At 37.0% G+C, this 19907-nt stretch overlaps 1 protein-coding gene across 3 annotated transcripts in view; it reads left to right on the plus strand.

Moving 5' to 3' along the window:
• LOC112127184 (multiple PDZ domain protein) overlaps positions 1 to 19907 on the plus strand; it is a 246017-nt gene that overhangs the window by 62629 nt on the left and 163481 nt on the right. Inside the window, exon 2 of one of the 3 annotated variants that reach the window (XM_024227641.1) lies at positions 18928 to 18953. The exons of the other annotated variants lie outside the window; for them this stretch is intronic. Coding sequence (XP_024083409.1) covers positions 18928 to 18953 — 26 coding nt within the window. The remainder of the gene's footprint in view (positions 1 to 18927; positions 18954 to 19907) is intronic. 3 annotated transcript variants of the gene reach the window in all.

Below are 19907 nucleotides of genomic sequence, written 5' to 3' on the forward strand. Positions count from 1 at the left end.
CTGACAGATATATATTACACCTCATTCATCACAATTAATTAAACTCTCAACACGACACAGAAGAATGACACATCTGCACGGAAAACAAACACTTTGAGCGCTGAAGATGATCTCAATAAAGGTCGAAACGTTGGCAAGATAAAGAAAGTTTTTCTAAAACCTACGTCACACAAGACCGCATCTCACGATCTCCAAATAACAATTAATTAATTACATTACGTTATTTTTTTATCTAACTTGGTATTTTTATTGAGGGGTGTAAACTATTGATTTTATTTTTAGGTTTTTTTTATTATTACTATATTTCTTTTCAATAGAAAGGGGATCAACCTCAACGGGTTATATTCCGCCTTAACACTCAGAAATCACCAAATTTTACTACACGGTGGCCGAGCATCCCGGGATCGGGCAAGGAGGCAAGCCCAGACGACCCAACGCTCCCCATTTACTCTAAAATGTATCAAATTTGTATTTACTTGTTGTTGCACAGATAATCTGAGGGGTGTGCATGCCACTGCCAACGTCTCCCCCCCCCCAATTATTTTCCGTGTTGTAGTGACCCGCCACCGCCCCCTGCCGACGAACCCCAAGAAGCTCAATCCACCCTGTGCCAAGCTGGCTAGAGTAATCTAGAATTTGAGCAAAATCCAGTGGCTCGTAAGAAGGCAGAGGAAGTGATTCTCCAGCTATGAGATACACATGTGTTAGCCTGCATTGTCCTATTCTGAGCCGATTCAATATTGTTCTTACAATATTTTTGCCCGGCAAGAATAGCTCCACTGTACAGCTATATTTCACCGATTTTGTTATTATTTATTTCGTCTATGCTTTTTGCCATTGCGGCCAAGTCTTTATTTCTGCTAAAGGGCAATTATGTATATAAATACACTGACAGGCAAAAATTTCCACCCAATTATCTTCTTTTTTTTTTCATTTTCTCCATAAAAGAAAATTCTGCCTTAATTTGTATCATTATTTTTATCAATAACTATTCGTTTAAGCTGTTTTAAATTGGGAATATCAATTACAGTTAAACACAATTAAAAAATTAAACAAAATTAAGTTTTTATTTATTTTATTGTTTTTGATTTATTATGCTTTATTTACTCGTTCACAAAATCATCACCAAATGTACATTACCTTCTTAGGGTGTAAACCAGCTTTTGGAGTTGCCAACGGTGGGTCGCTGCGTCTTTAACTAGGATTTTCTCGTCATAAAGTACACACTTTTCATTCGCAGTCATCATTTTAAAAATTGGTAGTTTACGTTACTTTTGAAGAGGAAATGCGTAGATGCGCAAGAATAAAATAGAATAAATCCTTCTCTGTCAACGAGTGTCAACAAGTCAACCCATCGCTCCGATCGGCATATCCAGCTGATCTCAGATGCATTGAAACGCATGTAAAATATGTTACTTCTCTCTGCGATGTTTCATGTCGTTGAACGTGTGTTATTTGTAACCGAAGTTTGTATTTGGTCTTCATCATCGGTTGAAGGATGAGCGATTCAAAAATTCCGTTTCTGAACCGAGCAAACAAATTAAGGACCAAACATATCCCAGATTTTCCTAGCAATCTGATCTGCCGCTTTTCTTTTGCGATAATAAAAAAAACGTTAAAGGATGAAACGCACTATTTTTTCCTCCATTTTAAATTAGCAAAATGCCGTGTAAAAATTCGTGATCTTCAACGAAACTGGCGAACAAACATTAAAAATTCCTTTTAAGAGTGTGTCAACAATGACGAAATAAAATTGCTTCAAAAGAGAAGAGGGATAAAATCGAATTATTAAAAAACGCTTCGACTTACATTTTACAAGCAAGTAAACCACAATAACAAACAGACCCAGTGTAAAAATTGAACAGGGAACAATAATGACAGCTAGGTAGATTATATAGGAGCCGGCCTCTTTACGACCTGTACCGCGACCAGTATTGGTCTATTGTGCATCTCCATTTTCTTATCTAAGCTCCTTATTAAGCTTGAGGCTTTTTACCAGACCCCAAAGCTTTTTCAAGCGCTCCCGTATGTATCGGTTCAGGCCCTGGCTTTTCCTCTCACAGGATTAGGAATCTCAGCCTACATAGGACTTCCCACCAACATAGGACGTGTTCCGTTGTGTCTTCTTCATCTGGGCAATATCTGCACAGGTTTGTTTCTGATACTCCGAGTCTATGCCTCCGGAGTCTGCAGTTGTCAGTCCAACTATTATTCTAGTCCTACCACGTCCTAGATGTAGTAGTTCTGACGTTAGTTTCTGCGATCGTCCTTTGATAAACTTTTTCGCAGAGCTCGGTTCAGGTCTGCATTCCCGTGGAGCGGAGGAGTTATTATTAAAGCATTGTCTAGCGGATACTCGTTTTTGGCAGTTTGGTAAGCCACAAAAGGGTTCAGGGCCAATAGGGCTCATTAACTTTCGTTGACAAATTTATCGGCCTCTTCGTTACTCCTCTGCCCTGTGTGCCCTGGCACCTAGACAAGGGTCATTTGGTTATGTCCCCCAATGTCTGACATTCAACTGAGATGTTCACACGTTTCAAGTCATGTTTCAACTTGAAAGGAAGACTCGTCTATAACGACTAAATTTTGACTGGACCTCTGTTGAACCGAATGTCCTTACGGTGGAATTCATCAAAACGCCCCATTTCAGGCCAGTTCTTCACTGAAGATGGCGCAAAGCCAAAACGCATTTGAGTTGCATCGAAAGTAGAATAATACCCAGTTAGTGACATAGTGCCAATTCGACAATAACATTATGTCAATTATATTATTTTATTTTTTTGCTTAATTTAATCACAGACCTAATCGGCATTTACGATTCATTATGAAAAGTTTAAATATAGATGAAAGGCGTGTTATCAAGAGTAATTACAAATTTTCCAAGGTTGTGTCTGGCACGGTTAACGGAAATTTTAGTAGGTTTTTAATTTTTTCACCCAGGTTCGTCGTAAAATTATGAATCGGGTTCAGGAAGTTTTCTCGGTCGGTCATGTTGAACCTTCCAGGATCCGGTCTGCATATTCTCGTCCTGTCTCATTCAGAGACGTCCTAACGATGTCCACGATGAAAAATTGAAAACTGAGTTGACGAAAGAACGGAAGAATTAAAATTGGACTTTCTTTCATCTCGTATTTCATTCATTCTTTTTAATATTGGTCAGTTGTGAAAATTTATTACAACAATAATAAATTTTTAATTGGTCAAGCGGACCATGAAATTAGTGAATTTAATAAATTTTTATCGTTTGTTTCTCTCGTTTTTTATCTCCTTCTACGTTGTTATTACCGCTTTGGGCGAAGTTATTTTTAACAAACGAAAGACTTTGGTGAAGCTTTGAGAAAGAAAGCTGCATTCCATTTTATTGTATACGAGAAATCAAACTTTTGAAGTTTCCCAGTCACCTTTTTAAACGATGGCCAATTAACGCTCTTTTAATACATACAATCCCGTGGCATGTTTCATAACTAGCGGCATTGACATTGGCCGTTGGTATGGCTAATTATTTCAAAATATTCCTTGCAAACAAGGTAGAAATAGAATGGTAAAACCGCTAGCGATTTTTTAAAATTCAAGGTTTTATTGATTATTTCCACGTGAATAAATAACGTGGAAAAACCCCTGGGCCTCGTTATAAATTCATTCTGTGTAAACTGTTTCCAGTAGGTAATCCTGCTGTTAATTTTCCAAGGCCTTGGTGGATTTTTATCATATCGGACTTTTGTCTGCACTTCACACTTCCTCTGTAATGATCTCGACATAAACACAGGATCGCAAACTTCCTGTGACCGAAATAGATTAGGAATTTTAAACAACTTTGCTTATCGGTCAAGAAATATGTTTTTTGTCTGTTTCGATTTCTTTCTTGTCCAGACTTCCTGGACCACCTCAAGAATCCAAATTTCCCTCATCCAATCTTTTTTCGCTATAGGCAATTCTCATTGTCTCCAGAATGAGACTCTCAAAGATTCAGATAGTTAAAAAACCCGGAAGGGATATTAAACTACTAACTCCTCTACTAAAACACCTCTTTTTCGCACCTTATAGATTACAGATAGATTCATCCGTCATCAGGCTCTACGATACCGCAGCATTACGTGAAATGAGTTAAGAAAACTGATAACACAGGTCCGAAATGTTTCGATTTCCACCAATGAAAAGGCTCGATGAAAATAACCTCGGGGCTCGCACCCGGCTCTTGGACCTCTTCTTGTCACAGATCAGAAAATGGCCAGGCATCAATTCGCACTGGAACATGTGAATTGGACATTGGAAGATTAGGTACGTGTACTCTTTACAGATGAGATGAGAGTTTGTCTCAAATCTTCAGATGGGCATAGTTTCACATAGAGACTCTCAGGACATAGATACACCCCATGTTGTATGGTGGTATTCCGTTGTGGGTCATTGACGTTCTAGCATGGCATTTCCTTGCATGTCCATGTTATGTAGATGATTTCTCAGACGCTGTTGACCCGTTAATAGTCCTATCACTCCTCTCCAAGATTGCCTAATTTCATAGAGAGATGCTCAGGATGGTATGGTTCCTCAGATTGGTCACTGCTCTGTGATGGCATTTCCTTGACCCTCACCGAACGGGTTGTTGTGCCAAGAAGATCTCCAACTTCATAGAGGTACATACAAATACAAGACGTAAAGGAAGTACATGAGGTGCCATTTGCCACATTGGTGAGAGATTCTTGCTATTGCAGGATAATGCCAGGCCCCATAGAGATTCCAAGACAAAGTTGGACGCCTGCATCGAATTGGTTGTTGTGCGAGGAAGATCTCTAACTTCACAGAAGTACATACAAGACAATCGAAGAACATGTAGTACCATTTACCCCCCCCCACACAACATCAGTGAGAGATTCTTGCTAATGCAGGATAATGGAAAATACATTAAAATTTAAGGGTGGTGCGTTAATTTTGCCCATCAGTGTATAATAGTTGATATGCATAATAAATGTTTTATACGCCTTAACGATAACAAGGCGAAGGAAGTGGAGATCGTCTTGGGACCTTCTTACGATTAGTACGTAAAGCGGGGAACACACTTACCCGATGCGACGCCATGTCACGTTTTGGTAGGGTGTGCACATCTATGCGACGTCAAGCGTACGCCACGTTCAGTCACACAGCGTGTATCACAATAATCACTATCACAATCGCAACGCCTCTTTTGTTCTTAATGCACTATTTTGAACAAAACCATGTAATACATTTTTTGTTAAAATAAACGGTTCTAAATAAAGTTATTCCGGTGTTTCGATCAATTTTCTGCGAAAAGCGTTAAAATTCATTTTTTAATATAAAAACTCATGCATTTTTGATCTTGTTTAATTTGTTTTACATTAAAATAAGAATGTTGTAATAATATAACGACAAAATTACTTATGCATAGTTTGAAATAAACCACAGAAAATATGAGTGTCCTGTTCCGACGCTACTCGACGAGGATGGTGTAATTTTTTGAGCAAAACCATGAAATAAATTGTTAGTTAAATTTTATGAGCAAAACCGTGAAATAAATTGTTAGTTAAATTTTATGAGCAAAACCGTGAAATAAATAGTTAGTTAAATTTTATGAGCAAAACCGTGAAATAAATTGTTAGTTAAATTTTATGAGCAAAACTATGAAATAAATTGTTTGTTAAATTTTATGAGCAAAACCGTGAAATAAATTGTTAGTTAAATTTTATGAGCAAAACCATGAAATAAATTGTTAGTTAAATTTTATGAGCAAACCATGAAATAAATTGTTAGGTAAATTCATTATATCAAAAAATGGTATTCCGGTGTTTTGATCAATTTTTTACCAAACCATTAAACATTTTTTTTTAAATAAAAACTAATGAATTTTTGATCCCGCTTAATTTGGTTTATAATAAAATAAGTATGTTTTATTTAATAAAACGACAATAATACATATAATTTGAAATAAAAATATGAATGCTTGGCTCTTTTGTCTTCGACTGTACTTGATACTACCCGACTCTCTGGTCAGTGGGGATCGCAGAGCGTAGAGTAGGGTAGCTTTGCGTGGCATCGGGCAGATGTGCACGGGGGTAACACAGTCTTATGGAAAAATGGACTTTGGATTTGCGTCGGGTAGCGTCGCATCGGGTAAGTGTGTTCCCGGCTTCATACGCCATGGAAATATGTGGTTCAACCGAACCTTTCAATCTACACCGAATTCAGATCCTACAAGCATGGAATCATCCATTATCAACGTCCAATTTGTTTGGCGATAATCACTGACAACAAATGTGTATTGTAAAGCGGTTCTGCGTAGCATCGGGCAGATCTGCACGTGGGTATACAGTCTATTCCGTATTCTGGTGTTTTGATCAATTTTCTACCAAACCATTACAATTAATTTTTTTTTAAATTAAAAACTAATTTTGATCTCGGTTAATTTGTTAATTTTAAACGATAAAATCGTATTGCACCTCATATACATAGTGCATACAATTTGTACAGATGGCAATCAATTTAAAAAACAAATCTACTGCCATTGACCTCTAATCCTGCAGTTTCGTAGTCGTAGTCGAGTAAAATTGAGTGTTAAGAAGATTAAAACTGCTGTAATTTATAAGAGAACGGGGAAAAAGCGGTTTCATTTCTTGTCCATATTCACAGAAAGCCAGTTGCAGTTCCACCATTTCAGCATTTTTCCCCCAATGGGAAAAACAAGATGAAAAAAACAACGTTCTCCGGAGCGGATAACGATAATTATTTCCTTGCAAACAGGGCGGTCGGGTTTAGCTTTGCTCCATTCCACAATAAATAAATCATGTCGAACGCAGAACAGGTCGGCATATCCAGTTTCGGAAAGAAATGAGTTACTCACGCTCCACGCAGAGGGACAAATAAAGTTGGTTTCCCGTCTCTGATTTATATATTACGCCTTAACCTCGTGAAAGCCAAATGAAAAAAATAAAATAAGGAATACCTTGCAAGACCTTGCAATCGGGATGATTCGATTTTCAGACGCCGAGGGCAATTGCATGAAACAATCTCCCTTAATTGATACAAAATATATTCACTGGTAATAGGAGAATAAAAGACGGCGGTTTAATAAAAAAAATTAATAATAATTATTATACTTTTCCACAAGGCACGACTTGAAAAACCCAAGGGATCAATTTTACATTTCTGCAACCAATATACGCCCATCAAAACAAAACTAGATTATTAAATACAACACTATGCATTAAACAACATTCGAGCTAATTAATCAGAAAAGAATTTTGCCAAATCGTAAATTATTTTTATCTATAAAAATCAACCTCTTTGTCCGGGACGATCGAAAAGGAAGAAAATTGCGATTCTTTTTGGCTCACACTGGTTTCTTTTGTAGGATTTACACAAGAAACATTTGCTCCCGACGACAAATCATCAAGTTAGCCGGATCGAAAAGGACAAAAGTCGATTTGAAACAAGACTGCAAATTAATTCCTTCATCCTTGGCTTAACAAGATCGGAAAGTCGGCGGAAAGGCGCGGAAAATGAAATTTGTTTTTGTTCTAATGGATGATCAACGAGGGCCCCACCCTTGCAAAGTATGTGAATAAACGCCAAAGTTAGATTAAAAGCGAATTCGGGAATCAGAGACAGCTTCATCATCCCACTGAATTAAACGCTGTCCAACCTGAGCCCAATTTTAATTATAACTAACACCGTCTTGGCCCAATATTTATATATCAACACTATTTCAATTATTTGTCCACCATACTTCCAAAATTTGGTCCTTCATTTTCTAATGTATATGCATTCCAAGATTTTTCTTTTAAAAGAACTTTGTTCAAAATCCGAAGGTTTTTTTTTAAATTGGTGTATCTTTTGAGCAATTTATATATCGAGAAAGGGCTGTTATTTTTTAAATAAATTATATCATTACAGTGGTTACACATATTTTTTGTCTGACCGATATATATTACACCTCATACTTCACAATTAATTAAACTCTCTACACGATACAGAAGAATGAAACATCTGCACGGAAAACAAACACTCTGAGCCCTGAAGATGATCTCAATAAAGGTCGAAACGTTGGCAAGATAAAGAAAGTTTTCTAAAACCTACGTCACAAAAGACTGCATCTCACGATCTCCAAATAACGATTAATTAATTACATTACGTTATTTTTTTTATCTAACTTTCTAGTACTTTTATTGAGGGGTGTAAACTATTTATTTTATTTTTAGGTTTTTTTATTATTATTATATTTCTTTTTAATAGAAAGGCGATCAACCTCGACGGGTTATATTCCGCCTTAACACTCAAATCACCAAATTTTCTAATAGATAGATTCTCCAGCTATCAGATACACATGTGTTAGCGTGCAGTGTCCTATTCTCAGTCGATTCAATATTGTTTCTTACAATATTTTTGCCCGGCAAGAAGAGTTCCACTGTACAGCTTTATTTCCCCGATTTTGTTATTATTTATTTCGGTTTATGCTGTTTGCCATTGGGCCAAGTTTTTATTTCTAATGTGGGCAATTATGTATATAAATACACTGACAGGCAAAAAATTCCACCCAATTATCCTTTTTTCATTTTCTCCATAAAAGAAAATTCTGCCTTAATTTGTCTCATTATTTTTATCAATAACTATTCGTTTAAGCTGTTTTAAATTGGGAATATCAATTAGAGGTAAACACACTTAAGCCTTAATGCAAAACAAGGATAAAAGATTTTTCAATGTTTAATTTTTACGGAATTTAAAATGTTTACTCAGTCTCGTTTGAATTCTGAAGCAATAAAATGTTCAGTTTTCATCTTTGTTTTCTTAATTTCAATTTTTAAACTTAAACATACCACTTAGTATGGAGGAAGTTGCGCGTGGTGGTGGCACTTACTGATGATGGACGTTCATCATGCATGTGAATATGCCATTGGAGTTCCCTACGTGCATGTGGGTCCTACCATAGAAGGCCCGGTTGTGGACACCCTAGAGCAACAGAACCACAGGATGACCGTTTTTTGACTTTGAGAATTTTGCGAAACCGGCACCTTACTGTCGTTCAAGCGATTCATCAACATTGAATAAGAGCACGTCCATCATTGCTCCAGGAAGTTCGAGGTGTCCAAATTTCTGAACGCACTGCTCGAAGAAGATTAAATCAATATGGACTGATGGCTTTTCGCTCCTTAAGAGGAGCAGAATTGACCAGAACACACGGAGTTGCATGGCTCGCATTTGCTCGAGAACACAGCCATTGGTTTTTAGACGATTGGTCCGCTGTACATTTTACCGATGAGTGTAGGTTTGCACTACGATCTCCAGATGGGCGTAAAAGAGTATGGAGAAGGCGAAATGAAAAGTACAAAGCCTGTAATTTTTCCCAGAGCCGACCTTTTCAACGTAGCTCAGTGATGATTTGGACGGGAATTTCAACGGTGAGTCCCACAGAGATGGTTGTTGTTAGAGAGTCTTTGACGGCTACTCGCTACGTGGATGAAATTTAGGAACATCATGCGTTGCCTATCCTCGATCAAATCAGCGACAATCCTAAAAATGCCAATTAGTATGGAGGAAGTTGCGCGTGGTGTGGCACCTACTGATGATGGACGTTCCATCAGGTATGCGGGTATTGCCATCGGAGTTTCCTACGAAACAATGCGAAATGCTGTAACACGTTTTCGAGAAACTATGCCCTACCATAGAAGGCCCGATTCTGGACGCCCTAGAGTAACAGAACCACAGGATGCCCGTTTTTTGACTTTGAGAACTTTGCGAAACCGGCACCTTACTGGAGGCGATTCATCAGCTCCAGGAAGTTCGAGATGTCCAAATTTCTGAACGCACTGCTCCAAGAAGATTAAATCAGTAAGGACTGATGGCTATTGCCCCCGTAAAAGGACCAGAATTGACCAGAACAGGTGCACGGCTTGCATTTGCTCGAGAACACAGCCATTGGTCTTTAGACGATTGGTCTCCTGTACGATCCTCAGATGCGATTGAAAGAGTGTGAAGAAGGCAAAATGAAAGGTACGAAGCCTGTAATTTTTCGCAGAGCCAAGTTTTTAAACGTAGCCAGTAATGGTGTGGGCGGGAATTTCAATGGAGAGTCGCACACAGTTGGTTGTTGTTCGTGGAGGGGTCTTTGATGGCCACTTGCTATGTGGATGAAATTTTGGGACATCATGCGTTGCCTATCCTCGATGAAAACAGCGACAATCCTATTCTAATGCACGATAATGCCCGTCCACATGTAGCTCGCATAACAAACGTACCTTCAACGGTCTTTGTCTGGCCAGCCAGTTTTCCAGACATGAACCTCATCGAACATTTATGGGATAACCTCAAAAGAAGAAAAGAGCACGTCCATCACCTGATACACTCCACGATGTTGAAAGGACTCTTCGTGATGAATGGGCTAACCTCCAGCAATGAGACGTTTCCAGATGTAGAAAGTATGCCCAGGCGTTTTCCAGATATAAAAAGGCAAGAGATGGAAATACGGGATATTGAAATGTAAATTAAAAATTCACTAATTTCGTGGTCCGCAATTAATACATCACAATTAATTAAGGTTTTTAGTTGAGATGAAAAATGAAAAATTGAAAAATGGCAAAAAGGAGGGAAAACTCATAAGGTGGGGTTGAGATAGGAAGTTGATGTCCGAGTGGATCGAGGTCACGATAGCTCAAGTGGTAGAGCAGCGGCGTATCTAGCCGAAGATCGTGGGTTCGAATCCCGCTCGTGCCATTAACTTTTTTTCATCTCAACTAAAAACCTTAATTAATTGTAATGTAGTAAATTAAAAATCTAAAACAAATTTTATCTGTCCATTTTTGTAAATATTTTTATTTTTTATTTTTCATTTACTTAGCAATTTACAATTTTTTAAAACTTTTTTTAGACAAAGACTCAATTATTAAACGTTAAAAGACGTGAATTTTTGATTAATATATGAAAGTTATATTACAAGTAGGTGGAATTTTTTGCCTGAAGTTTGATTGATATTCTAAAATCTAGTGCTCGCAAACTTGACTTCAGGGGTCATTTTGTTTCCTGTGCCTGACTGGGTCAAAACGTCTCAAAACAGCATCATTCCCCACGTCAATCACCAGACCTTAATTCCCATTCGACATGTATAGAACGAAAAATGAAAAGAACATCCATAGAACAAAAAAAATAAAGGAGGGAAGTGCGTAGGACTTTATCGAAAAACCTTACCTACTAATTAAAACAATTAATTCAACGTAATTAATATATTAAATCAAACAGTACAACACATTTCGTACGTTACGAACAGCTTGGCCTAAAACAGTGGCCGGTGATAATTAATGAAGAACAATGATTGTAATTAGAACGCTTTTCACCACTCCATTTATCCGAGTGGGTCAAATGGAGTTGGCATTCTCTGGACACTGTTTTGATGGACTGTTGAAAGGTCAGCTTTATGAAAACGAGTTGCAGGTAGTTCAAAACGGCTTAGGATTGAAAAGCGCCCCAGCCCACGCGAAACCTGAAAGCGCCGTCCAATTACGTTGTTCCCTTTAGTATTAAAACTATACTGTGTACCTCTGGCAGGCGTAAATACGTAAGACTGTTCAATCGGCCCAAGTAATATTTACACAATTCGTTGAAAAAGTTTCTTCATAAAAGTCGGCGGTGTCTTGGTGGTTCACGGTCGTCAAGCTTCGCTAACTCGATCGGAAGCACCCTCGTCCAAAAACTTTTTTTTTATACACTTCTTCAATGGCTTTTTACCCCATAATATAAGGTTAATCGATGATAAACGGACACCGCAAGTCTCTCGACTGAGTTCACTGTTTGGCGCAGAACGGAAAACCTTGTTAGAAAAATTGCCGCTAAAGACAATTTATATCGTCTATATTTACTTCTGACTGCATCAAATGTGCTTTTTACTACTGAAAATACTTTATTTGAAATGTTAAAATTTGCCAAAAAATTTCTTTTTTTTATAGAAATATGTACATCATTTGTTTCCATGGTCATGGCCGTTCCTCCAGTCAAGCATTAACCCATTAAAATTATGAGATTACATAGATGTACGACTTTCTTCCATCAAATTAACTGTTTTAAACCATTAAAAAACTTATTGTATAAATATAAGCATGTAAAATAAAATACTCAATATAAATCATAAATATCAAATGATTGGGCTCTTATAAGACGACATGAAAATAATTGCAATTAAAATTAAAAATTATGCGAAATTAAATATTAAAATGAAGAATATTTATGTATTCATTTTTTGTTAAGAATTTCTTTTTACCATTGCAGAAAAGAAGAATTCTCTATTTTATTATTTAATTATTCAGAAATCGTGAGATGCGGTCTGGTGTGATGTAGGTTTCAGAAAAACATTTTCTTTATCGTGCTAACGTTTCGATCTTTATTGAGATCATCTTCAGGGCCTGGGATTTATAAACGTTGTTTAAATTTAACAAATACATACGTAGGATGTGGAAAAAAGTGAATTTAATTTATACAATGCAAACAATTATTTTTTATTATAATTGATTAAGGTTTTTAGTTGAGATAAAAAAAGTCAATGGCACGAGCGGGATTCGAACCCACGATCTTCGGCTTGATACACCGCTGCTCTACCACTTGAGCTATCGTGACCTCGATCCACTCGGACACTAACNTAGAGCAGCGGCGTATCTAGCCGAAGATCGTGGGTTCGAATCCCGCTCGTGCCAATGAATTTTTTATCTCAACTAAAAACCTTAATTAATTGTAATATATTAATTGGTCAAGCGGACCACGAAATTAGTGAATTCATTTGTAAAAAGTTACGTGTATGTTTGTTTTGTTCTGTGTGTAATATTTTTGACTTATTGAAGTCGAAATTGTGTTGGTGTTCAAAATGGTGGGTAGCCGGTGCTGTAGGATTTTAATTGGGTTTTTCAGCAGTCATAGATATGTTGCTTTACTCTCTTGTCCAGATATTGGGATGTAATACCGATCTAAGTTGCCGGACAATCTAAACAATTGATTTTATAAATTACGTCAGATTTATTTGTTATTGGTGTGGGATCTTTATTTTTGGAAAAAAGTGTGTGAATTGTTTTATAGTTTTTGAAAGCTATTTTAAAGTTATTGGAAGAAAGAAATGTATTTAATTTATATGATAGGCCGTGAATGTATCACATGGAATTTATGTTGGTTTGTCTGTATTTGATAGATTTGATGTAGTATTATGATTAATAGTGGATGGTGTTAGTGTTGAGTTGTAGTTGTTGATTATTCTGTTGACTATGTGTTTAGGGTAGTGATTGTTATGGAGGATCTGTTTGTATATCTTTATGTTCTTGTGATGAAATGATTCATGGCTTAGAGTAATAATTCTGTGAAGTAACCCTTTGGCCGTGTTTATTACTGTATGAATTGATGATGTAAAGTTGAGGTAGCGATCTGTGTTTCTTGGTTTTTGATACCAATCTGTGATTAATGTGCCATCTGGTTGTTTTATTACGATCGTATCTAAAAATGGTATTAGGCGTGGGTGAAAGCTATTAAATGTATCTAATGTAGTTTGAATTTGATCTGTGGGAGCTCCTGTCAATATATCATCTACGTATTTAGTTACTAAAAATAAAATAATAATTCTGTTAGCCTGACAAATAATACTTTTCCTATATATCGCTGTAAGAAATCTATGTCGAAAATCATTTTCAAATGGAAAGTCTTATTTTGTTTTGTTTTACGTTTGGCGAGCGAAAGATCCTGTGGTATGGAAGTTGTCCAGAAGTATTGAACGGAGGGGGCCCAGCTCGGGGAGACACCATCTCTTAACAGGAGGGTAGATTCTGAGGCCCAAGGCAACCGTTAAACGGCCTGTGTGTCTGTGCAAAATCTTTTCAAAACGAAATCTTTCTACGGAGTAAACTCCAGGGGTACTTTAAAAACATTTGTTAATGATTTTTCTCCCAGTTGAAAAAAAATCCTATCGATGGGTGGGAGAAAGTTAAAAAGTTTTAATTTTTTTTTGTAGTCTGTTTCCTTTGTAGAAAAGTAACCGGGATGTAAGGAACTCTTTGACGCACCGTTTATTACGAGCGTAAGATTTTGTCGGTGAATATCGTATTTGCATTTTCTATTGTGGTTCCATTCACGATTCCAGTTCTTCACCGACTTCAGATAATGAACTCGGTTAAAGTCCGTTATAATACTGCGATACCGCGTTGTTAACTTACGTATTGACTCCAGTTTAATTAATTACTTCCTTGAACTTGGCGAGGCGTCGGGGAATAATTTCGAATTATTAAACGTTTGATTGCTCTCGATTTTCGAGGCGCCTAGACTCGTTATTAATTACTGAATTACGGGCATTGGCAGTTTTACTTAACCGATCTTGGAAAATAATACTGGTTATTACGTTACGCCCCTACTCTTGAATTATTTAAATTTCTATTTCCATGATAATAGCCAATCGAATATCACCCATGCAAAGCTTGAGCAGGTGAATATCGTCGGAGTACCGGCGCACGAATTCACCGACGACGCTGTAGAATCGATTCAGACAAAGCTCGCCGGTAGGGTAGGCACCGTTTTCATGTTACCTCTGCAGAACCGATGTCATCGAAATATCGGTTTTTAATCAAGCAGTTCCCGTGGAGGTTTTAGCGACTAATGGAGTGGTAAACAACGGAACAACCCCCGGGGAATATACAAGAGACAACAAATGCGATCAGTACCGTTTTCATACAATGCTACGTCCTCGAATCAGACTGGGTTATGTCGGCAACCTCGTTTTCAATAATGTTCATCTCACATTGTCTCATACATCGATTAATGGAAATAGTACAATTTTTGACAGCTGATCATTTTTTATAACCTATTATTGTTACGAGTTGGATCTGACGTCATTTGACCTCCCGAAGATCCAACTCGTATCATTAATTGCTGCAGGTCGATAACTTCAACTTCATCTTGTATTTCATCGTCGATCTTCATTCTACGTAGCCTGAGGATGGCGATATAAGTCGAAGCTCGGTTGGACCTGGAAGCTGTTCTTTTTCTTTTTATTTTATACGGCATTTGACCTCCCGAAGATCCAACTCGTATCATTAATTCCTACAGGTCGATAACTTCAACTTCATCTTGTATTTCATCATCTAACTTCATTCTACGTAGCCTGAGGATGGCGATATAAGTCGAAGCTCGGTTGGACCTGGAAGCTGTTCTTTTTCGTTTTATTTTATACGGCAGTTGACCTCCCGAAGTCCAACTCGTAACATTTATTTCTGCAGGTCGATAACTTCACCTTCATCTTGTATTTCATCATCGAACTTCATTTTACGTGGCCTGAGGATGGCGATATAAGTCAAAGCTCGTTTGGACCCGGAAGCTGTTCTTTTTCTTTTTATTTCATCCGGCATTTGACCTCCCGAAGATCCAACACGTAACATTTATTGCTGCAGGTCGATAACTTCAACTTCATCCTCTATTGCTTATAATCTTCATCCAAAATTATTTTCGGCTTTGTGTTTTATTTGCAACTTTAAAATACAAAATGGAACAAGCAAGGGAAGTCAATTAAACAAGAAGAGTAGAATAAAAAACTAACGGCGGCCATTCACCGCATGTAAAGTGTGTCATCGAAGGATAGCTGGCTTAATGGATAACTAAGTGATCACGGCCCATCGGAGCCTTAATCATCAGATGACTTTTTGGGAGAGTTGGATTAGATCAGGCAAGTGAAGCCACATGCGGGAACAAGGATTTACTCTGGATTATCACAAGTTCAACTTTAATACATATCTCTAAATATTTACCCATAGTTTTTTGAACTGAACCGAACCTGCGTATTGTGTAAATAATGTCCCTTCGAAACGAATAAGAGGACCTTGAAAGTTTTTAAAGTAGAACGTCCCATTGGCAAATGCCATTAAAAAAAGTTCAGAATTATCACAGGGAAGGCTCTTTTCACGATATTGAAGCATAAATTCCTAAAATGTAGACGGGGTGGACGTTTACTCAAAGGGTTGAGCGGGGCCAAGAGTTTCAACATCTCGATTAGCTAATAACCTTTCGCCGAAAATCCTCACCCAGAGAACTCATAAATGAATATTTTAAGTGAATATTTTATAAAGTTGTTCGTTTTTCAAGATTGTAAACATCAAATGTTTCGAACTGCCCAAAGTTGCCAAACAGGTGGGATTGGATATTTCGGTCAGGTATTGTCAAAAACCGGTTGGAATGTTTCTTACAAACTTCTTCTTCTTATCATTATTTATTATTATGAACTTTCTTCCTGCAATGTGCGAGGTTGATGAATCCATAGTTTCAAGATAAACCAACCGCTGAAAATGGCGTGAACCGAAGGTATGACCGACGATAGACAGAGATATATAGAAAGTTAGTGAAAGAGATTACAATTAAGTAAGGTTTCTAGTTGAGATTAAAAAAGTCAATGGCACGAGTGGGATTCGAACCCACGATCTTCGGATAGATACGCCGCTGCTCTACCACTTGAGCTACCTCGATCCACTCGGACACTAACTTCCCATCTCAACCCCACGAAATTAGTGAATTTAATGAATTAAAATGAAGTATAATTCACTAAAGCTCTCCGTGGCCATTTCATTTGTCGCCGAGAATCCAATCCGATTACACGACATTTGAAAAATGGCAAAAAGGAGGGAAAACTCAAAAGGTGGGGTTGAGATGGGGAGTTGATGTCCGAGCGGATCGAGGTCACGATAGCTCAGGTGGTAGAGCAGCGGCGTATCTAGCCGAAGATGTGGGAAAAAGTGTATTTATACAGTGCAAAAAAAACTATTTTTTTTATATTCAATCCAAGTATTTCTACTCACTCAAAGTGTTTATTTTGTGCGTATTGTGTGATTGAATATAAAAAAATATTTTTTTTTTTTGCATTGTATAAATTCACTTTTTTCCACATCTTACATGTTTTTTTAAATTTAAACAATGTTTGTAAATCCCAGGTCGTGAAGATGATCTCAATAAAGATCGAAACTTGGATTCGAATCCCGCTCGTGCCATTGACTTTTTATCTCGATTAAAAACCTTAATTAATTGTAATATATTAATTGGTCAAGCTGACCACGAAATTAGTGAATTTAATGAATTTAAATGAAGTATACTTCACTAATGCTCTCCGTGGCCATTTCATTTGTCGTCGAGAATCCATCCGATTACACGACATTTGAAAAATGGCAAAAAGGTGGGAAAATTCAAAAAGGTGGGGTTGAGATAGGAAGTTAATGTCCGAGTGGATCGAGGTCACCATAGCTCAAGTGGTAGAGCAGCGGCATATCTAGCCGAAGATCGTAGGTTCGAATCCCGCCCGTGCCATTGACTTATTTATCTCAACTAAAAACCTTAATTAATTGTAATATATTGATTGGTCAAGCGGACCACGAAATTAGTGAATTTAGTGAAAGAGATTCAACAATTGCTAGATAAATTCAATGAGAAGGAGAGATGGATTAATAGTTCAATAGACTGATTGATTCAATTTGAAAGAGAGAGAGAGAGAGAGAGAGAGAGAGAGAGAGAGAGAGAGAGTGAAAGGAAATAGAAAGTAAAATTAAGTGATTGATAGATAAATAGGTCGAATTTATTCAGAAGGAGAAATTGATTAATGGTTTGGTAGATAGATTGATTAAATGTTAAGAGAGAGAGAGAGAGAGAGAGAGAGAGAGAGAGAGAGAGAGAGAGTGAGAGAGAGTGAGTGAGAGGGATGGAGGGAGGGAGTGGGAGAGGAGATAGAAAGTGAGAGAGAATTTAAGTCACTGATAGCCTTTAGAAAAAGAGAGGAAAGAAATACGGAGATTGAGTGAGAGAAAAAGAAAATAAAGAGGGAGTGATAAAAGAAAAATTGTTATTCTAATTTGCGAATTTTAACGAAGACTCAGGTAGTACAAAAAATCCTGATCCAAACAACCCGCTGTTGTCAAAATCTATACGGACATACAGACAGACTATGTCACAAACTAAAAACACCCTTCTTGTTCTTATCGATTTTTCTAAACCCTTTGATACCGTTGATCTTTCTTCTTACTAAACTTAAGACCTTATTCTTCCACAGTGTCTTCCGCTGGTTCCAAATAAGCCCCCATCCACTTTCCAGTTCATTAAGTAAAGAAACAACAACAAAAATTCTAAGGAGTAAGCCGGGTTTCGAACCCAGGGCTGCTTGTCCAGAGCAATATTTCTATTTAATGCCACCTTCCAAAAAAAAGGCCCCTATCAACTGTTTGTTTCATTTTTTGTTAGTTCTTGCCTCCTTCTCATGGTCACGTTGGTGAAACCAGCTGTCTAGCCTCGTAGAATAGAAAATCTGTCCTTTACCTTCATGATTCACACAAAAGTTCGAATGATATTGGAAAACAATTTGGAATATGAATGTTAAGACGGCACATTTAATGATACGGTTAAGGGATTATAATCACTTAATTATATTACAAATATTATCACTAATTATTAATTATTCAGAAATCGTGAGATGCGGTCTGGTGTGATGTAGGTTTCAGAAAAACATTTTCTTCATCGTGCCAACGTTTCGATCTTCATTGAAATCATCTTCAGGGCCTGGGATTTACAAACATTGTTTACAATTAACAAATACATTTAGGACGTGGAAAAGTGAATTTATACAATGCAAAATATATTCACTGTTCCACATCCTAAATGTATTTGTTAATTGTAAACAATGTTTGTACATCCCAGGCCCTGAAGATGATATCAATAAAGATCGAAACGTTGGCACGATAAAGAAAATGTTTTTCTGAAACCTACATCACACCAGACCGTATCTCACGATTTCTGAATAATTATCGATTAACGGTCAGTAATCACCACACACACTAATTATTAATATAAACCTGTTAATAATTAATATATAACCTGTATTAAATTATTAATTTATGTATTGTCAAAAAACGTGTTTTTAACATATTTTTGTTTTTGTTTCAGGTAAGAAAGAGAAGAAATCTAAATTGGTATGTCTTTAAAGTTCAGCATTTAAATAATATTTTTACGCCGTCGCAAATAATCCCGTCTGTTGATGTGAAAGTGAACCGTTAAAAAGAACGTTTTGATTTCCAACGATAATAACAACAGAAAGATAGTTGCCTCGTCGTACAAAATCTTTCTCCTGTCATTTCCACTGTGGGTGGTGTTGTCATACCTCAACCTGACAACAGACGAAACCGAGTCGGATGGTCGTCCGGGGCCGATCGATTTTTATTCTATCCTTTGAAGTTTTATTAAAGTCAGGTTAGTTGTTATTCTAATGCCATCTTTATCTAATGCCATAAACGGATGGACAAAATTAATGCACCACTCTTGAAAAGGGTAGCGACAGTTTTTTTTTCTCGGATGGATTCGTACTTAATTTCTTTAACACCACTTCTATTCCATGAATTTTAATTTTGACATACAATATCTTTTTTACGAGTATGAAAAGTCTAATGCTTTTTGTCGATCGGTCATTTCTCCTTTCATTTGAGGGTTGGGTGGGTAGAGACTGGATAGCGACAGTTTTTTTTCGGATGGATGCATATTTAATTTGTTTAACTCCACTTCTATTTGATGAATTTTAATTTTGACATATATCTTTTTTACGAGTATGAAAAGTCTAATGCTTTTTGTCGATCGGTCATTTCTCCTTTCATTTGAGGGTTGGGTGGGTAGAGACTGGATAGCGACAGTTTTTTTTCGGATGGATGCATATTTAATTTGTTTAACTCTACTTCTATTTGATGAATTTTAATTTTGACATATTTCTTTTTTACGAGTATTAAAATTCTAGTGCTTTTTGATCGGTCATTTTTCCTTTGATTTGAGGGTTGAGGGCTAGAGACTGATAGCGAGTTTTTTTTTCTCTCGCATGGATGCATGTTTAATTTGTTTAACTCAACTTCTATTCCATGAATTTTAATTTTGACATATAT

Source organism: Cimex lectularius, unplaced genomic scaffold (assembly GCF_000648675.2).
Source record: "Cimex lectularius strain Harlan isolate CLEC.00 unplaced genomic scaffold, Clec_2.1 scaffold160, whole genome shotgun sequence".
NCBI classification, from domain to species: Eukaryota; Metazoa; Arthropoda; class Insecta; order Hemiptera; family Cimicidae; genus Cimex; species Cimex lectularius.